This window comes from Schistocerca gregaria, chromosome 2 (assembly GCF_023897955.1).
Source record: "Schistocerca gregaria isolate iqSchGreg1 chromosome 2, iqSchGreg1.2, whole genome shotgun sequence".
Lineage (NCBI taxonomy): Eukaryota > Metazoa > Arthropoda > Insecta > Orthoptera > Acrididae > Schistocerca > Schistocerca gregaria.
This window is the reverse complement of record NC_064921.1, coordinates 269,894,826-269,915,808: the sequence shown is the minus strand read 5'-3', so window position 1 is coordinate 269,915,808 and position 20,983 is coordinate 269,894,826. Positions and strand designations below refer to the sequence as shown.

General features: G+C 40.7%; 1 protein-coding gene across 2 annotated transcripts in view; it reads left to right on the top strand.

Annotated features, from left to right (window-relative positions):
- Positions 1-20,983, top strand: part of LOC126336861 (PCI domain-containing protein 2) — a 75,837-nt gene that overhangs the window by 35,966 nt on the left and 18,888 nt on the right. For both annotated transcript variants that reach the window (XM_050000957.1, XM_050000956.1), the window contains one exon: positions 10,471-10,592. In XM_050000957.1, the coding sequence (XP_049856914.1) occupies positions 10,471-10,592 (122 nt within the window). The remainder of the gene's footprint in view (positions 1-10,470; positions 10,593-20,983) is intronic.

The window sequence follows — 20,983 nt, the reverse complement described above, 5'->3', positions numbered from 1 at the left end:
GCCATCTGGCTGTTGTCTTCCCATTCAGCTCCCAGTTGTATTCTTTGGCCTTTGCTCCAACTGTCTGTGTGTACATTTCCATCCAGCCTTGACTATGAATGGTTACCTCAGTCAGTCACTCCCTGCACTCTCTCACTGCAACAAGAAAGCTTCTGCAGTTGTGACACCACTTGCTGAGTGGGGAGGAGCTTCAACTGTGCCACAAAATCACTGCACAGTCTCCCCCATCAAAACTAGTTACCTATAAGCCTCCCCCACTTTTGTTACTTTTTTTTTAAAAAAAAGGGAAAAAAAAGAGAGAGGGTCATTTTGCTGTAACACAAACATGTCAGATTTCTGGTTCATATGTCTGTCCTGTACGTCCAGAATAGAAATGCAAGAAGTTTATAACAATGACTCCATTGAGTGTACTTATTGCCAAACTATGGTGCATCCAGTGTGGCGTGATTGTGTGTGTCACTGGCTGGTGCACTGCAAGTCGCCATTTCAAACATGACTACTGGCTACTATTCGTTATTCAGTATTTCCATTTATGCAAGATTCTAAAAATTTATTGTGTTTATTATTCTTGTACAAGTTGTACAACTTTGCTTCCGCTGTTTGCCAATAGGTGGCAACAATGGTAAGTAGAGGTCAAAAGAAACAGATTGCAGATGTCAGGGAGTTAGCTTGGACCTCAGTCAACATAACCTCATTCAAACATTACTCGATTTGTGTCTGCATCATAAAGTTGTTCTTGATTGAAAATGTCAGTTTACGAGCCTAATTCTTGTCATTTCCGGGAGGTGTTACAGTTTTGTTTCAATAAGAAGAAAACAACGGCTTAGTCTCATTGAATGCTCTCAAGTACATATGGTAAGGACATTATTAGTGAAAGAACGTTTCGTGAGTGGTTTCAACTCTTCAAGAACGGTGATTTTAATGGCATAGACCAGCACAGTGGTGGAAGAGAGCATGTTTTCGAAGATGCAGAATTGGAGACATTGCTGAGTGAAGACTCGCGTCAAACTCAAGAAGAATTGGCACGATTAGTGGGAGTAACCCAGCAAGCCATTTCAAAACGTCTCAAGGCTATGGGCATGATTCAGAAGGAAGGAACATATGTCCCATGTGAGCTGAAAGCAAGAGACATTGAAAGGCATTTGTGTGTTTGTGAACAGTTGCTTCAGAGCAAAAATGGAAGGCATATATCACATTGTGGCCAGGGACGAAAAATGTGTTCATTACAATAACCCTAAACGCAAAAAATCATGGGAATATCCCAGCCATGATTCCACGTCGATGGCCCAACCGAATATTCGCGGCTCCAAGATCGTGCTCTGCATTTGGTGGGGCCAGCTTGGTGTCTCCTATTACGAGGTGTTAAAACCAAGTGAAACAATCACAGGTGCTTGTTATCAAATGCGGTTAATGTATTTAAGCAAAGCATTAAAGGGCAAATGGCTGCAATACAGCGAAGGCACAATAAAGTGATTTCACAGCACAACAACACTTGACCCCACGTTGCAAAAGAGCTCAAAACGTCTCTGGAAATGTTAAAATGGGAAGTCCTACTGCACCTACCGTATTCTCCAGACATTGCTCCCTATGACAATCACCTGTTTAGTTCAATGGTACATGGCCTGGCTGACCAACACTTCTTATCTCATGAATAAGTCACAAATTGGATCGATTTGTGGATCGCTTTAAAAGATGAACAATTATCTCGATGCATGATTCATACACTGCCCGAAAGATGGGAGAAAGTAGTGGCCAGCGATGGAAAATACTTTGAATGAAACATGTGTAACCAATTAGTTTCATTAAAGCCTCAAATGTTGGGGAAAAATGGTAGAAGCCAAGTTGTACACCTTGTATACTCTGAAATATTTGATGTTTATAAATACCAGCAATCTCCATGCAGGAATTCATTTCTGTTGTGGCTATATGTTGGTGTTTGCAATAAATGTGCTCTCAGTGTTACATGGTGTACTGACGATTCTGCTTTCAGATTTGGACTTGAGTGTGGTTATGACATGACAGTATAATCTTAGACCACATTCTGTATTCTGTTCGAGCCATATGAAGGGTTGAGCTGGAAAATAGAAGCTCGATACATCTCCAATGTTGCAACTTCCTTTGAAAGAGCGGTTACTGGAGTTATAAATTTAAGAATTTGGTAGGGCCCCTGAAACTGTGGTAAGAGTTTTACTTCAACCTTACCAACACTGACAAAATTTCTGAGGTAAAGCTGATCTTCTATCCTGAGTCTATTAGACCATTTCTGTTATTATAGTGTATAACTTCCTATTTACAGGTTGCTTGAATGTTTTTTTACCTGAATCCAGCTCTCCTGAATATTTTCGGGAAATGTCTTATTAGATGGTAGTTTGTCAATAGACATAAATTAGGAGTGAATTTAGCGGCAAGGCAAAAATAAGCCTCCCTATAGTGTCCTTATGTGCCTCACCTTTGGCAGTGGTGAAGACATATGTCAGCAAACCCAGTGTCTCATCCCAAAGGGTATGGTCGTGGTGTTGGTATGTGATTAGTGCAACATGAAGATTCTGATTGACCCTTCCAGCAAAGGAGGGTTTTGGATGATACGGAGTGGTGGTAGAGTGTCTCACCCCTATTTCAGACAATCCTTTCAAAAAACTTATAGCTGCCTCCACATTGGTTGCACAGGTGGTAAAACGCTAAGAAAACCTCAAAAAGGCCTCCAAGCAAATAAGTGCATACTTGTTCCCCTAACATGAGTGAGGAAAAAGCCAAACAAAATCCACAAATATCTTTTCTAATTTTTGCTGCACTGCTTGTAATGCCAACATACCTTACTAAAGTCATTTCCGGCTTCACGATACAAAATAATAATATGCAAAAAATACAGCTTAGGCTCTTCATTTCTTGTCAGTCTTTCTTTTTGTGTATCTTAGGGTTTCATCCTCCCCAGATATCTTTCTTTACCCTTAAACAATGATGGAAATTCCCCTAAAATTCGATTAACTACATCAGAGTTCGAGAGCTCTCCCCCTATTCTCTCAGTACCATCTCCCTCAGAATGTTCCAGGATCCTACTTAGTCCGTCAGCCCACTAGGTGTCTCACGACTCTTTCTTTGAGTTCGTGTGTGGCACACAAAGGTCCTGACATTTTGTGACCCTTTCTTTCTTCATGGCAGCAATCCCTTTGGCGTGCCCCTCCCTCCCTGTCCTCACTCCTTTCCCTCTACCCCCTGCTTCCCCTCTGACCCATTCATCCCCTCTTCTCGCTTCTTCCCCTCTTTTCCCTTCTTTCCTTCCCCTCTTCCCCCTTCTTGCCCTCTTCCCCCTTCTTGCCCTCTTCCCCCTTCTTGCCCTCTTCCCCCTTCTTGCCCTCTTCCCCCTTCTTGCCCTCTTCCCCCTTCTTGCCCTCTTCCCCCTTCTTGCCCTCTTCCCCCTTCTTGCCCTCTTCCCCCTTCTTCCCCTCTTCCCCTTTCCCCCTTTCTTCCCCTCTTCCCCTTTCTTCCCCTCTTCCCCTTTCTTCCCCTCTTCCCCTTTCTTCCCCTCTTCCCTTCTTACCCCTTCTTCCCGTGTGCAGCCTTCTTCCCCTCTCTCAGGGTCCTTGCTTACGACAGACCAGCTATGCTCCTGGTTTCTGCTATCCCTTACGACTTTATTCCTCTTGTATTTTTTTCACTTTTTCTTTTAAGCATTTTTGGACCCCTGTTGGGGTTTGACCACCCCTTCTAAATTTTGTCTCCATATTATGAACCTCCTGGAAGAACACCTTAGTATCTTCGGTGTGTAACCTTACTGCCTCTTTCCTCACTCCTTGGTCTGCACCAGAATTGATGGGGACACTTTCAACCCCACCAAGCTGTTAATTTTGTGCAAACAATCAAAGAAGTATTTGGTGAAGTGGACTCTCTCAGTAAGATGTAGTCAGGTTCACTCTTGATCACAACTTCTCCTGGTGCCCAATCTGCGTCTCTTTGTGCCTTACCATCTTGGCAATCATCCTGGCATCCATTACTCCTCATCAGTCTTTGAATGTGGCTCAGGATGTCATTTTTCATAGAGACCTCATTCTTCAAACTGATAAGGAATGCCTTGTCAATCTGGAACGACAGGGTGTTAATTTTTTCTGCTGTGTTCAAAAAGGCCTTAAGGACAATTGCATCTATACCAGTACCTTTATTCTGGTCTTTGAGCAGGATACCATCCTGGAGAAGGTCAAGGTTATAGTTTATCGTTGTGAAATGAAGCCATACTTCCCACCACCCATCAGGCGTTTTTGGTGTTTGCATTTCGAGCAAGTCTTCCCGCTGTACAGCGGACCCTCTATGCAGTGAATGTGGACACCCACTCCATGAGGGGATCTCCTGTGTTACACTGCCTTTATTTTAATTGTCATGACCATATCTCTCCATGCTCACCAGATAGGGCAGTTTATATGAAGGAAAAGAAGATACAGAAATATTAAGTTCAAATGGCTCTGAGCACTATGGGACTTAACTACTGTGGTCATCAGTCCCCTAGAACGTAGAACTAACTAACCTAAGGACATCACACAACACCCAGCCATCACGAGGCAAAGAAAATCCCTGACCCCGCTGGGAATCGAACCCGGGCGTGGGAAGCGAGAACGCTACCGCACGACCACAAGATGCGGGCAAATATTAAGTCCCTTGATTATTTATCCTACACTGAGGCTCATCAGAAATATGACATCTTTACCATGTGTTTATGACATCTACTGTTGCTTCTGTTATGTCCTTTCGTCCTTCTTATCCCAGTCCCGCACCCTCACCCCTTCTCCTCTCCCTCTCTCCAGCAGTTCCCACACTCTCCCCTCTGGGTGCTACTGATCCTACCCAGCCAGGAAGTGACCCCCTTCTTCGACATCTGCTGGTGATGGGCACCCCTTTTGGGACCCCTTCCCCATTGTCTCCCAGACCGGAGGTCTACTGCCACACATCAACTGTGGGAACCATAGTCTGAGTGCCCCAAGGTTGCCCACTCATTCTCATTTCTGGATCTCACTGAAGCCTGCCCTGTCTCTGGGCTATGCCCACCTCGACCTATGAAAGGGAAGAAGAAAAAACATAAGTCCGAGGCAAGGCCCAAGGCCCCTCTGGTGCCCTCCCCTCACATCCTGAGTAAGACCTCTTGTTTACGGATGGCCCTTCACCCTTGTTGGTGATGTACGGTGATGCAGCAGTATGTCTAGCTTTGACCAATATACCTCCTATTTGGATCCCAATTTGCTTATCAATGGAATTGTGATGGATACTACTGTCACCTATCGAAGTTGCAATCCCTTGTTTCTTTTTATTATGCAGCATGTGTTGTTCTACAGGAATCTCATTTTACTGATGCTCACTCACTGATGTTTTGTGAGTTCCGTGCTTTCTGTTGGAACCAGATCGGTCCTTTGAGGGATTCCAGTGGTGTTTGCATGTTGCTTCGTATGGATGTTGTTAGTACATGGATCTCCCTTTATACCACATTGGAAGCAGTTGACGTCCTGACAGGCCACCTATGCCCACTGCTTAATTGCCCTCCTTCTGCAATTCCTCCTTCCCTTCATCCTGCTTGAAGATTTTAATGCCCATCACCCCTTGTGAAGCAGTGATTTTTCATCTATTCGGGGTCTCCTCATAGAACAGTTTCTTGCAGACCATGCTGGACTTTCCCCCATGTTGATTGGCCTCTATGTACCTCCCAGGTGTGTTTACCTCTTCTTTCTCAGGTTGTACTGATGACGTCATCCACGATGTGCACTATATGATTATTTGTGGCAATGGCAATGCCATTCCCCACTCGATGGGACCCTCTTGCCGCCGGCTGGTTCCGTGGTGGGGCACAGCCATTGCAATTGCCATCTGTGATTGCCATCAAGCCTTGCAACACATACACTCCGCCAGTCTTTTTACCTTCAGATGCCTTTGTGCCAAAGTCTGTTACTTAATCAAAGAGAGCTAGTGGATATGTTGGGAATGGTTGTCTTCTCCCTAGGTTCTTCTGTTCCTTCATCACGAGTAAGGGCTACGCTCCGCACCCTCCAACGTTGCCAGTGGCCATCTTCCATTCCAGACCTTGCCGATGTGGGTGCCTTTTTTACGATCTGCAACCTATTTTGTGACAGCATCGGTGTCAGCCACCTTCCTCCTCTGACAAAAGCAGACCAAAGCTTCCTGCTTATATTTTATCCGTCGTCAGGCAGAATCTTATTAAGATGATCTTACTGAATGGGATCTGCTTCTGGCCCTCTCGTCTTCCCACGAATCATCCTCTGGTCCTGATTCTATCCATAACCAATTGTTTCAACATCTCAGTCCTCCAAAGTGTCTTGCAAGTTATTTGAATGGATGATGGCCCATTGGCTCTGTTGGATCCTTGAACCTCGAGACCTTTTGTCGCCTTACCAGTGGGGCTTTCGGGAGGATCAGTCTCTGATCGATCATCTAGTTTGGTGCAGACTGCAGTTCGGCAGGCCTTTTCGCAGTCCTTCCATCTTGTTGCAGTTTTCTTAAATCATTTTAAAGCCTACAATACGGATTGGCACTATCACATCTTACTTACACTCATTGAGTGGGGTCTTCAGGGCCCCCTCTGATTTTTGTTCACCAGTTCCTGTACCACAGGTCATTTCAAGTTTGTGTTGGCACTGATCTTAGCTTTTTGTGAAACATGCAGAATGGCATTCCTCAGGGTACCAAATTAAGTGCATATCTTTTCCTCATTGTCATTATGGGAATCCTTGCATCCTTTGGACTATTAGTCACACATGCTCTGTATTTGGATGATTTCTGTGTCTGGGCTAGTTCTGCTGCAGATACATGTTGTTTACTGTTAACTCTATCTGTGCAGCCTTTGCTCGAGACATTCCACCACATTACTGTTCTCTCCTTCCTTGCATAGGAGCTTCAAGTCACACAAACAGTTTGCGTAATGTGCTACCCTGGCCTGCAACCTTCTCAATTCAATATGGAAAAGGCACTTCCCCATCCAGAAATTTAATAAATGAATCAATCTTGACCAAAGCTAATTGAAACCACTGTACCACCAGTACTTATTCCACGTTCTCCATATTAAGTTAACTGAACTGGTTCTCGTAATAACTGGCAAAGCTTTTGAGTCAGCTTGGGCACTGTAGCTGCAGGGCCTGTCAACAAATGATGATGTCATAGACTAGTTCTTCCTTCTGTAGCTACCCATCCTGGGAACATCTCTAACAGCCATACCTGCAAGATCACACAGTGGAAATGCATAAATTGTCACTACTTTATTCTACAACATAGCTGCAACACTGTCACATTGAGTAACAACGAACTACTACCATTGATAGGATAATTTAGCAGCAGCAGCAGTATGATGATAAATGAAAGGGGAGGGGCTGTTGGGGACCAAATATATTTAAGTAGTCACACAATTTATCATTAAACTCCTTTTTTATTGGGTCACAGATACCAACTATCAAGAAAAGCAAACAAAAAGATTAAAATCAAAATGAACTCAGTCATTGTAAAAGCCTTAGCTGGTTCCCTTTTAATTAAATCCCTAGATCAGTTGAGCAAAAGTCTTCTGTGACTAAAGAATCACTTTCTGTAATTTAATTAGCAGCAGAGTTAAATCACACTTCAAACATACATTATAAAAATTCCATGAAATAACTGAACTCTAGCTCAGTCTCTTGAAATCCTCAAGAAGAAGAATAATGGAGAAACACCTGCCCAGTAACTTGAACAGAGAATTCACTTGTGAAAACAAGTATTTCTGGGTGGCATATTCAGGCAATTTACTGTCTTGACATCAAGGCATAGGTGTGTCAATATGAGAGTTTCACTTTTAGAGTCCAGTATATTGGGGCACACAGCACGAGGTGCACTCACTGCCCGTGCCCTCCAAGCACGGACTTCTTGGGTGCCTTGACAACACTGGCTGGTCAGTCTTCTTTGCAATTGGTGTCGCTGTCTGCCTGTTATCCTCCCACTCAGCCACTAGTCATCTTCTTTGGCACTTGCTCCAAGTGTCTGTGTTCAGATCCTCCTGACCAGGCCTCATACTATCATGCAAGTCGCTCAATCACCTGCACCAGTAGTGTTAGCAGTGGGCTCCTTTGATCCTTACACCCTCTTGTCACAGTTAGAAAACTCCTGCAGCTTTGACACCACATGCTGAACAGGGGTGGAACTTTAACTGTGTTGTGGAATCAACGCACACAATCTTCTGAACTATTTCAAGAAAGTGATTATCTGATATGTTGGCTACTTGACTACTGTCATATATTATTTGGACAGTTTCTTTAATAACAAATTTCTCACATTCTTTTATCTATTTCCTGGTTTTTCTTTTAATTATTGCTCATATAGATTTAATTTTACTAACTGAATTATTCATGTAGGACACGTAAAGAGAGGTTTTTTTTTTTTTATCTTCATTAAGGCAACACAGCCTTTCTCAAAATACATAATCAGTCGTACTTCTCTATTTATCCTATCAAAATTCTTTTCCTTTCACTTGATGTTTTGATTTCTTTTGTAATCCAGGGCTTTTTTGCAGTCTCATTAGTACCATACTTTGTTGTTTTTCTGGTGAAGTGTTTTTTGAAGATTGATAGAAACCCGTCTATAAATGCATTAAATTAGGAGTTGGTTGGCCTCCTTTGTTACCTGCCTTCATTCTTCTCTGTACTTCACTTTTTTTCTCCAATTCATCTGCCCAGAAACAGTCTGTAGTTCTGCATTTGTCCTTATTCTCAAGCTTCCTTCCTCTCTCATCATCCTAAATACTTTCTCAAAATGCTCCTTTCCCACCTCAATAATCAACCTTCCTCCTTTTGGCCACCACCCAGCCTTCCAATGCATACATACTAGATTATTTTGCTATTAATGTTTCATGGCTAACACAAGCCTTTAATTTCTTTCATTCTTTTCAGTTTTTACCTGCTTATACACTACTGGCCATTAAAATTGCTACACCAAGAAGAAATGCAGATGATGGGTATTCATTGGTCAAATATATTATACTAGAACTGACAATTGATTACATTTTCACACAATTTGGGTGCATAGGTCCTGAGAAATCAGTACCCAGAACAACCACCTCTGGCCGTAATAACGGCCTTGATACGCCTAGGCATTGAGTCAAACAGAGCTTGGATGGCGTGTACAGGTACAGCTGCCCATGCAGCTTCAACACGATACCACAGTTCATCAAGAGTAGTGACTGGCGTATGGTGATGAGCCAGTTGCTCGGCCACCATTGATCAGACATTTTCAGTTGGTGAGAGATCTGGAGAACGTGCTGGCCAGGGCAGCAGTCAAACATTTTCTGTATCCAGAAAGGCCCGTACAGGACCTGCAACATGCGGCCGTGCATTATCCTGCTGAAATGTAGGGTTTCACAGGGATCGAATGAAGGGTAGAGCCACAGGTTGTAACACATCTGAAATGTAATGTCTGCTGTTCAAAGTGCCATCAATGCTAACAAGAGGTGACCGAGAAGTGTAACCAATGACACCCCATACCATCACGCCAGGTGATACGCCAGTGTGGCGATGATGAATACATGCTTCCAATGTGCATTCACCGCGATGTCACCAAACACGGATGTGACCATCATGAAGCTGTAAACAGAACCTGGATTCATCTGAAAAAATGACATTTTGCCATTCATGCACCCAGGTTCATTGTTGAGTACACCACCGCAGGCTTTCCTGTCTGTGATGCAGTGTCAAGGGTAACCGCAGCTATGGTCTCTGAGCTGATAGTCCATGCTGCTGCAAACATTGTCAAACTGTTCGTGCAGATGGTTGTTGTCTTGCAAACGTCCCCATCTGTTGACTCAGGGATCGAGACGTGGCTGCACGATCCATTACAGCCATGCGGATAAGATGCCTGTCATCTCGACTGCTAGTGATACGAGGCCGTTGGGATCCAGCAAGGCGTTCCGTATTACCCTCCTGAACCCACTGATTCCCTATTCTGCTAACAGTCAGTGGATCTTGACCAACGCGAGCAGCGATGTCACAATACAATAAACCGCAATCGAGATAGGCTACAATCCGAGCTTCATGATGGTACGCATTTCTCCTCCTTACACAAGGCATCACGACAACGTTTCACCAGGCAACACCAGTCAACTGCTGTTTGTGGATGAGATATCGGTTGGAAACTTTCCTCATGTCAGCATGTTGCAGGTGTCGCCACTGGCGCCAACCTTGTGTGAATGCTCTGAAAAGCTAATCATTTGCATATCACAGCATCTTGTTCCTGTCTATTAAATTTCACGTCTGTAGCACGTCATCTTCGTGGTGTAGCAATTTTAATGTCCAGTAGTGTAGCTCTTATTCTACTGCAAGTTGCCCAGATTCCTTTTCATGTGAATTGTCTAAGGATGTACTGTGTACATAAAGTTTTATTTGATCTACAAATTGTTCCACCCAAAATGAGGAAATAAAGACTGGACTGAAGAATTTTATGAATGTCTGGCAATTTCATTTTCAGGAGTACTTGTCGTTTCGACATCCTCATGTTGCCAGCAGCAAACTCCAAGTATCAAATCCAGAGGCAGCTGTTGAAAAAATCGTTGAGCCACCACTGGATGAAATAGTTTCAGCACATTTGAGGTAAGCAGTTGAACAAATTGTGTGCCTGGAACACTTCCTCATTTTATTTGTGTTTGGTTCAGTATATAAAAAAACGGTTGTGAGCTGTAAAGGACACGTGAAACTTTCACGAACATCTGAGAAAAGAGAGGGAAAGATTCTGACTCTACTGTTTTTGTTAAACCTGATTCATTGAGTTTGAGAATGTATTGTGCGCCAATAACCTATTTTGAGAGGAAGTATATAAAACTAAGTGCATCTCAGTGCCAATAGGTACTCAGCCAATGTTGTAAATTATTTTGATACTTAACTGGTAAGCATATTTCATTACTGAGTGCAAAGTAAATCTTTTTATACTACCAATATTCATATGAAAGCCACCTTCTTAATTCAACATTCTGAAGTTACATCCTTCTTATGATTAAATCCAAATTATAACAAAAGAGCTATTCACATAAAAATTGCTTTATACCAGTAATGTTAGGTTGACAAAAATCTAAAATAGAAAAAAAAGAATGATTGAGAAAATTCTGATGTATAGTGACAAATGTAAAGGGCCAAAAAATGCTATGTTATTACTCCTCAAAGTGGAGAAACAGGAAGTAAACATTAAAAATATGTATTCAGCTATGGTGCCATCTATAACACTTTTTTTGCTTACAAAACATAACATTTGCCCATGATAATGGCTTTATTGCAGTATTTTTCACCTTGTCTTCTATTATTTAATGCTGACAGGTATAGGGGAATTTCATTGTAGTGGATGGGACAGTTGCACTACATTTTTCACCATCAGAAGCTATTATAACAGAAAGTGTAAATAGAAATAACTTAAGATTGACTGGTGATCATATGAACAGTTGGTTTACCTTCCCTTTAAATCTGAATATCAGATGTTTATAAAGCGTGCTGTTAATCATCTGTAAAACTCTGTCACAGGTGGGACAGGAAATAGTCATAACATTGAATCCCCACCAACACTTTACAAGAACTCTGCGAATAAATAATAAAACAAAAAGACTGCTATACATTTAAGCTTTCAGTCAAAAGGCACCCACACAAGAACAGCTCACACCCACATCACCACTGTTTCTGGCCACTGTGCAGAGCAACTGCTCCCCAAGGGAGAAGCAATTTAGGCTTGGTGGAGGTAAGGAGGAGGCCAGGGCAGGGAGGGGCAGGATAGCAGAGCAGGGGTTTAGTGTTTCTAGTGGGAAGATTCAGGGAGTGGTTGGGCAGGGTAGGGCTGCGGCTGCTAGGTGCAGTACATCGGTTTGATGGGGGAGGGGAGGGGAGGGGAGGGGAGGAGTAGACGAGACAAGGGAAAAAGACAAGCGAGTGTATTTATGGAATAGAAGGTTGTATAGTGCTGCATTTGTGGCAGGGGATAGGTAGGTAAAGGACAGGGACTAGCAGAGGTTGAGGCCAGGGGTGTTTGGAAATGTAGGATATATTGCAGGGAGAGTTCCCACCTATGCAGTTCAGAAAAGCTGGTGTTGGTGGAAAGGATCCAGATGGTGCAGGCTGTGAAGCAGTCATTGAACTGAAGCATGTGTGCAGTCGTGGCTGCAGCAGCCAGAGACAGTGGTCCTGTGGATGTGAGTTGTGCTTGTGTGAATGTGTGTGTGTTTTCTACTTTAGAGAGAGCTTTGGATGAAAGCTTAAGTGTGTAGCAGTATTTTTGTTGTGCCTGTCTACGGCTCATCATGTCCTCTATATGGTGAGTAGCACTTTATTCTTGTCATAATAGGTGCATTGCTGATACTTACGTATAAAAACTGTAATCAAAGACCTGTTTTTATATTTAAAATTAATTGCATTATATTAAATGAATCAGTAGTTACCATATTAAGACATCATTTCCTGTTTAGATAACCTTGTAAGTAAATTTTGTTACCTAAAAATAAGATAAATTTCAGTACAGTAGTACTTTAAAGTCCTGAGTATCTAATTATTTTAATTTGAAAAATCCACTACTAAAAAACGGATGACTTCTAATCCACTTTCAAAATGTTTAAATTCATAATATGAGGTGTTCCTAACATGTTTGATATCTGGATTCGGAAGAATAGCAAAAACTTGGTTCAGACTTGATGTTCATCCTCCTCATCACCTTTAAAAATCTTTGCTGAGTCCCCTACAGATCTCTTACACATAAGGTGTATTTCTCAGTTTTTTTCAACAGCCCTTTAGGTAATTGCAGCACTCCTGTATCTGACTGATTTCCTTCTTGCAGTTTGAAATGCCAACAAAATAAATGTTCTTGGCATGTTCTTTTCCACAGCTGTTTCTGACAGTGTAACTTCTTCGAGATGTGATTGTTCATCACTCATCTCAGAATCTGTAAGAAGCTTCCTTTATTGTCATATTCATGTAACATTTCTGCAAGCTAACTCTTTTCCCAGTTGTTGGGTGTACAATAGACTTGATATTCATACCAGGCAATTGAAAGCAGATTGTGTCTCATGAAAAAGTTCTGTATTGTGAGCAGATTATCACCTGTAAGTATAGAAGGTGAAGATTTCAAGTCTGCTAAGAAAATCTGCTTTACTATTGCTTTAGGCAGGCTTTCCTATACAAACATTTTTTGTTTATAGCTGCTGATTTTTTTGAGGGGCTGGAAGGAAACCGCTTCTTTACCCAGAAAACAGCTATGCGAAGTGACTGAAGGCTTTTATCCTGTCTGGGAAGTACAGGTCTGAAACTCATCTTCAGTTGGTACAGATTTTATTTGAAGCCTGTATTTTCTTTTTCCTTTCAGCTTCCTTATTAAGATGTTCAATCAAAACTTTTTCACAAGAAGATGACTTTATCTTCATGTTTTCCTGTCTTCTTCTGCCCTATAATCTTCTTTTTTTCTTTATGGGTGTTGTATTTGCTGGCACCTTTCTGCAACATTTCTCAAAGTTTTCTCATATGCTTTGATGACATTGTTTCCCCCATTTTCTGAATAAATAGTAAACCATTAAGGTGGTAGTTATACCAACCAACATAACTTAAAAAATGATAAGGGTTAATGGTTTATATTTTCGTAATAATTGAAAAAACTTTCATGTATGGGACACAATTACTTTCAACACTTACATGTGGTCATTCACATATTAAATGCCACTTTATGGTTCACTAGGTACTTTTATTGGGTTTTCTCATTCCTGACTTAAAATAAATGGAATTACTATAATTAGTGAGTTATAGAGTAAACTTTTCTGCTGTTGAACCTTAAGTGTTGAAACAACAACAACGGTTGCAACGTAAATTTGAAATAGCTGCCAGTATAAAATCCTTATGTACAGAAGTGTCAGCTTTACTTAACTACATTTCTTCAAATAATTTAGTAACTTTGATTTTTTTTTTCAGGACAGTGAAATTTAACTTCTGTAGATTGAGAATACTATGACATAAAATTAATTAAAAAGAATGTCATCCTCATTTTCACATAGAAACACTCTATAGTTAAAATTGAACAGAATGAGTTTTGAAAGCATCATTTTTTTTGTACAGTTTGGCTAAACTGTAACCGAAGGCCAGCATCTAATAGACAAATATGCGGAAATTCTCAATACTATCCTCAAAGTGCCCCAAAGAAAAGACTTTTAAGGAGTCAAAAATTGAACTGTGTCAGTCATTTTTCCTTCACTTTGAGAAATGATTGTGAAGCCATGCCAAATGGACTGCACAATTTGTAACTTTGTGACTGCTTGTTATCAATATTATGAGAAGAATAGTTGCTACTCACCATATAACGGAGATGCTGAGTCACAGATATGCACAGTAAAAAGGTTGCCACAAAAAGAGCTTTCAGCCAACAAAGCCTTTGTCAAAAATAGACACACACACACACACACACACACACACACACACACACACACACACACACAGAGAGAGAGAGAGAGAGAGAGAGAGAGAGAGAGAGAGAGAGAGAGAGAGAGAGAGAGAGAGGGGGGGGGGGGGGGGGGAGGGGGGGAGTACAGGAAAGAGTGTCACACCCCTGACATTTTTACTGAGGTAGGTAGTAATGTCAGGTGGCATGGTTGTTATGGGTCATGAAAGAAGCACAGGTTCCCATAGTTCCTTTTAGTTTTACTGATGACGTAATTTTCATCCATACAGTTTTATAGTCTGTCTGTAAACTCAAGAGCGAGCAGCGCTTTTGGTGGGGGGAAGTGGCTTTTCCCGGAAGAACTCTGCCACTGGCCTAAAGGGCCACCCACAATCAGTTGCCACTTGCCCGTTACCTATCTAGCGGTGTAGTTCGGTGTGCAGTGATATATGTCGTTTCTGTTTGTGGATCCTAGTTGCCGATCTCAGTCAGTTGACTCTCTGTACTTACTGATATACTTCAGTATCCGGAAGTGATGGATAATCGCCCTGCATTGCAAGAAAATGTGCAGAATACGAAGGAGATATTTGCGCAGAATGAGTGTTCGGTCGTCTCTAACGTTATTGCAGCTTGTGTTAAGCAGGCTACACAAAAAGAACTGTTGGCTAGTATTACCAGTCCCAATCAAAGGGCTGCAGTTTATGCAAACGTCAGCCTCACCAAAACAGGACGCATAAGGAAGGAACGCAAAAACAAGGTGCATGGTTTACTGGAATCGCCGCAAAGAAAAGCTAATAATTTAGGGAGGAATCCCAACGTTATAGACAGTTTCACAAAATCAATCATTCGAGAAGCGATGGAGAACTTGTACATAAACCAAAAAATAAGGCAGGATGCATAAGGAAGGAACGCAAAAACAAGGTGCATGGTTTACTGGAATCGCCGCAAAGAAAAGCTAATAATTTAGGGAGGAAACCCAACGTTATAGACAGTTTCACAAAATCAATCATTCGAGAAGCGATGGAGAACTTGTACATAAACCAAAAAATAATGTCCACATTAAGGAAATTACTCACTGGCGTGAAACAAAAAATACATTTTCGTTGCAGAAAGATGTTTTACACAAGACATTGCGTGAAATGGGATTTACCTGGAAATACTTTCCAGACATGCTTATGAAGACAATGAGAAAAAAAGCAATGCGAATCGAACTAATACAACACAAGTAATTATAAATTTTTGGTTACTTTTTAAACACTCTTCATGTTGCAAGAATTGTTAAGTTTTAATGCAGTCCTTCAAAGAAAACTTCTACCTTTTAGTAGAAACACAAATTAAGAACAAGCCTTAAGTTCTACAGGCTGATTGCACTATATCTGGTTTGTCTTACGAATAGAGGAACATACATTCATATGAATAGGCATTCGGTTTTATGTTTGTAGTAGAAGCCTGACTTCCGTTGTTATGTTAATATTATTTACTCTATAATGTTTTGTTTCGAAGAAGCTATCGTCTTTTGTTTTCCTTATACTCTTAACGCATTTGTCTAAAAATGAATGCAGCCGAGACGTATCTGTACGCGGCGCTGCCACAGATTTAAAGCGCAGGCCGCGGCAGGGTGGGTACTATGTTGTGAAACAGCCTGTAGAAGCCCCCTGTGACGTTGCAGGGTAGGCAGAGTGGGGACTCACGCGATCGCTCTTCAGTTTACCGACAGACTATATGTGCAAGTGGTTAACATAGAAGTTTGATAGCTGGTGCAGTGAATTGCATTTGTCAGTTTTACATAATCTGATTATGCCTAACCACAGCAAAATGCGTACATTTTTTCAACTGTGACTATTTTATTTTCAGTAAAATCAAGGCAGGTTGTTAGAAAAGATCTTACAAATGTGGAACTTGTAGAGGAAACAGTAGTGGCTGGTCTCTACATGGCAAGGTAAAGGGAAAGAAACAAGGGAAGGTAATAGTTATCTACAGTTGGCAGTATTTGTTACTTTACCAGTACATTAGAACTGTCAATTTTATATTGATGTGAACTTGTCATCAGCTCAAAGGTTGATTTGAACGTCACAGTGCTTTACTAGGCATGTTCGTATTGGAGGTGTATAGGTGGCTATGGTATGGACATGCTGACAAAAATACTGTCAATGTGCTTTGATAGTAACTTCAGCATACTACATACAGTGGAAACTCGATTAACCGTCATCTTCGGGACCGTGGTCGTGACAGTTGAGCGAATAGACGGATAACAGAAACACTGTATTTTATCAGCACCACATTTTATATCGTTAACTGTTGTTCTTCCAAAACCATAAATCAGTGCTACACTTGTCGCAGTTTCGCCCTTTCTTAAGCATTTTATAATTTCAAGTTTTTGATTAAGTCCTAAAACAACACATTTACGTTTTTCAGATATTTTATCAAGTCACTGTATCACACACACCTGCACTAAATACGGTAGTGTAAAATATTAGTCAATAAAGCTTATTCAAGTGGAAAACACGTAACACGGCACAGCCCGCTAGATACACTGTGACAATTACAGTCTTCTTGCCACAACTGGAAACTGATCCAGTGGTGATTGTTGACTCCCAACTGAGACAAAGACAAGAAAAGGGGGAGATGTGTTAGCATGTCAACAGAAGGTCGTATTTTATGTACCATTCTACGGCGGGCAGGTACATTCACTTCTCACTAAAATAGAGTAAATAAACAAAGCAATCACGTCACTGCACCTTAGAGCATTCTGTTATTACAGTATTATTATGCTGTTACAGCAGTGACAGTTAACAGAAACTGACAGTTTAAAGAGTGACGGTTAATCTAGTTTTTACTGTAATTGTAATAATTCATGGTGACTGTACGGGTTAGTGCAAGTGTTTCAATTGGATAAAATGTGTGGATAAAAATCCTATGTTAAGATCACAATTTTTCTTTATAGGTTTTGGATCATTGCCAAGTCATTTTCAGGTCAGTCGAAAATGTTGCTCAGTGTATGACAGTGTAAATTGACACCAACTATGATTTTTTATTTTAGAGCTACTTAGCTCTAAGAATGTGGCTATGTGTAATTATTACACACTCAACATCATTTTAGATTGATCTGAAGACGGCTTGGCAGTGAGCTGAGGCCAGTAATCAATAAAGAAAATTTGCAATCTTGGCATAGGATTTTTAGCCTCACATTTTAAATCAACAGAATTTGTATCTCCCCATTGAAAATATCAAAGAATAACTTTTCACTTGGATGCTACTTTGGTGATTTGTGTGTCCTTTGCATACTTCAGTATTCCTGCCAGGGAAAGGGGTCATTCGTTCTAGCACTGTATCCAAATCTTCATATCATTAAGGAGTGAAGTTCAGCATACTAAGATAGAGATTGCTTGTCACTGCAGAGCTGTAGCAACCATGTCTGAAGGTGGAGATATTGGTGTGGAACCGTTGGAGTGGATATAGTTAATGGTTTGTGGGTTTAAATTGAGCAGAAGTGGAGGTAAATATCAGGAAGGTGACTCTGTGAACTGAAGAGGAGAGGATGTAAAAAATGGGAGATATTGGTGACACTGAGATGCATTTCTTCCCAGCTGTGTTATCTTTTTATGTTCAAAAGCCAGATTATGAAAAGCTACTGCTCAGTCAGGATATTGCTCAACACCATGATAGAATTTCCAACTGTTTGCATCAACAGTTGGAATCTGTTTGATTGGGTTTGTAACATTGCAGATTTCACAAACAATTACTTATTTCTTGCACTTTCTGCAGCTCTCAAAGATTGTTTTCTGTCACTCTGCATTGTGTTCATTCTCATTTTTTGTGCTTTTGTCGCTGGTACCATTCATTATGCCAACAGCTACGGAGCTGCACTTTCTCCTCTGAACTGATACATCATGGAGTCTACATAAATAATTGGTTCCTGTAATAATTTTTTGCACAAAATTTTTTTATGACCTTCCATCAAACAAGATAGCTGCATGTAACTTTACTTGCCAGCTATCAGATTCATCAGGCTGAAATATTTAGCTTCTTCATAGTTGGCAATCAATTCATCTGTACACATGGCTCTAACTGTTTTGGTTCCTACGTGCTTTTTTAGAATATGCTTATCTAAGACCAGGTGCACCCTGCCTGTGGCTTTCACCACTAACAATGAATTGTTGTTGACACTTGATTTTCTATAATTCTATTTATTTTTTCTTGTATCACATTTTGTAAACTTAAAGCTACAGGATAGGAGTTACACAAGAAAGAACCGTCATGTCATACCTTAAATTGACAAACATAATCACCTATTACTCCCATTTTATCGAGAATATTGATTTTTATTTCCATAGAATATTGCATAATTCATTTTTTTGCTCCTCACCTAAAAGGATAGATTCATAAGCTTTAGTTATCAGTGTCATCAATCTGCAAATCAGTTGGAGGTTCTTCTTATTAGTGTTAAGTACTATCAGCGAGATTTGCATAAATTGACAACTCCCTATTCTTATAGGTCTAAATGTTTCTTATTTAAACAATGTAAACTTCAGGTTGGAACATCAACAATGTAAGGAAAAATATATTGCTACTTATCATAAGGATGACACTAGAAATTGCAGACAGGCACAATTAAAAGGCATTTACTCATAAGCTTTTGACCACAGCCTCCATAAGAAAAAGAAGAAGAAACTCTCTCTCTCTCTCTCTCTCTCTCTCTCTCTCTCTCTCTCTCTCTCATTCACACAAGCAAGCACACACATGGATGGATACATGACTGTGGTCTCTAGCTGCTTGGATGTGAATTCTGGCATAATTTGCCATAGAGGACGGGAGTATGCTTGCTTGCTTGTGTGTGTGTGTGTGTGTGTGTGTGTGTGTGTGTGTGTGTGTGTGTGTGTGTGTGTTTCTCTTTCTTTTTCTGACAAAGGCCATGCTGAAAGCTAAAGTGTAAATGTCGTTTAATTGTGCCTGTCTGCAACTTAATGTGTCATCTTTGTGGTAAGTAGCAGTCTATCTTTTCCTTACATTGTTCGTGTTCCTTGTTTAATTAACTTACCTTTAGTCCCAATTATCCCTATGATATATACACCTGTAACACGTAGAATAGGATATTAGTTTGCCTTTCTCATTGCGTGTAAAACTTCTCGTGAGATCAAGAAAATCTCACTACCTGAGTCTATATAAATGTCTACTTTCTTTCCATTAGCCCCCCTCCAGTGGTTAGGGGCAGTGGTTAGTTTCCCTCAATTTGCTCATTTTTGTCTAGCAGTCACCCTTGTGTAGATATTTTATGGGTAAATGAAATAAGTTTTTTTATATTGGTCTATGATTGTATTGTCACATCTTGGATATTGGCCCTATCCAGTAACCCATTGTTTGTGTTTATAGGTATTGTATTACTCACAACATTGTTGTTTTGTGTTTGATACAAACACCTGTGATTGTGTGTTGTTTCTTCTATGTTCTTGTGAACAACTTTGATGGTTATCTTGTTTACTAACATGACATGTGTGAAATTCCTTTTTTCTTGCAAAGTGGTTGGGAAAATGTTTACTTTCCATGTTATTATTACCCCTGTTCTCCTACTGATCTCTTCACTGTGTTCTCTATTTGAAGCATCCAACCCTCTGTTCCATATTTCCTTCCTTACATAGTGTGCCAATCTTTGTACCAATACCTTGATAAGATGTGATTCATCTGATGTTATCTAAATATTCTGATCGGGTAAAAGTTTCTCTGTATGATTCTTGAAGTTTTCCCGGCGAACATAATGTTCCATCATCTTTCGGGCGTGCACTCGGGATAGCGACAATTCTTCTTGCGATATTTCGGCTAGAAACCTCCCAGCCATTTTCTAGGCTTGGAAACCGCTTATTTCACACCTTCGTTTGGAAAGAATTTCTGCATCTTCACTTCCGACAGATGTTACCACTTTTAAAGACTAATTATTTATTTATAAGCACTGTGGATTCGCAGCAGCACTATTTTGTTTGCACTCCGTGCTTATATGTTTATCTTTGCTATATACATCTTATCTATGACTAGCGCAGTAGTGGCGACTTTGATATCTTTGACGCATGTGCCTTCAATCCTCAGCAGCTTTGTATCACGTGACTCTCCGTATAAATAGGCACGCACAAACGCTATGAACTCAGTGTCCGACTCGCCTTGAAGATGGCTGGGAGGTTTCTAGCCGAAATATCGCAAGAAGAATTGTCGCTGTCCTGAGTGCACTCCCGAAAGATGATGGAACAAAATTTCTCTGTATGTTTTGTTTTATAATCTGCCTCTTTACATTCTACTCGAGCCTCCTTCCTCACTAAATCACCTTGGTTTTCAATTTCAGCCTGTAACTCTCTGGTAATTTTTTATAAAGGTTACCGGTACCTCCTCCCCTTGTGTTTCTAAATCTTTTATACTATTTTGCATTTCATATGTTTTATTTAATCACTTTGGTTGAGCTTTACTGCTGTTTGATAACTCATCCATTTTTTTCAAATTTTCTGACATTTTGTTACACATGTTTTGAGTGTTTACCGGCATACAATAAAACTAACAGTAATATTTGCCTTACAAACACTGGAAGCCTATTTTCTTTGCTTGGACATCA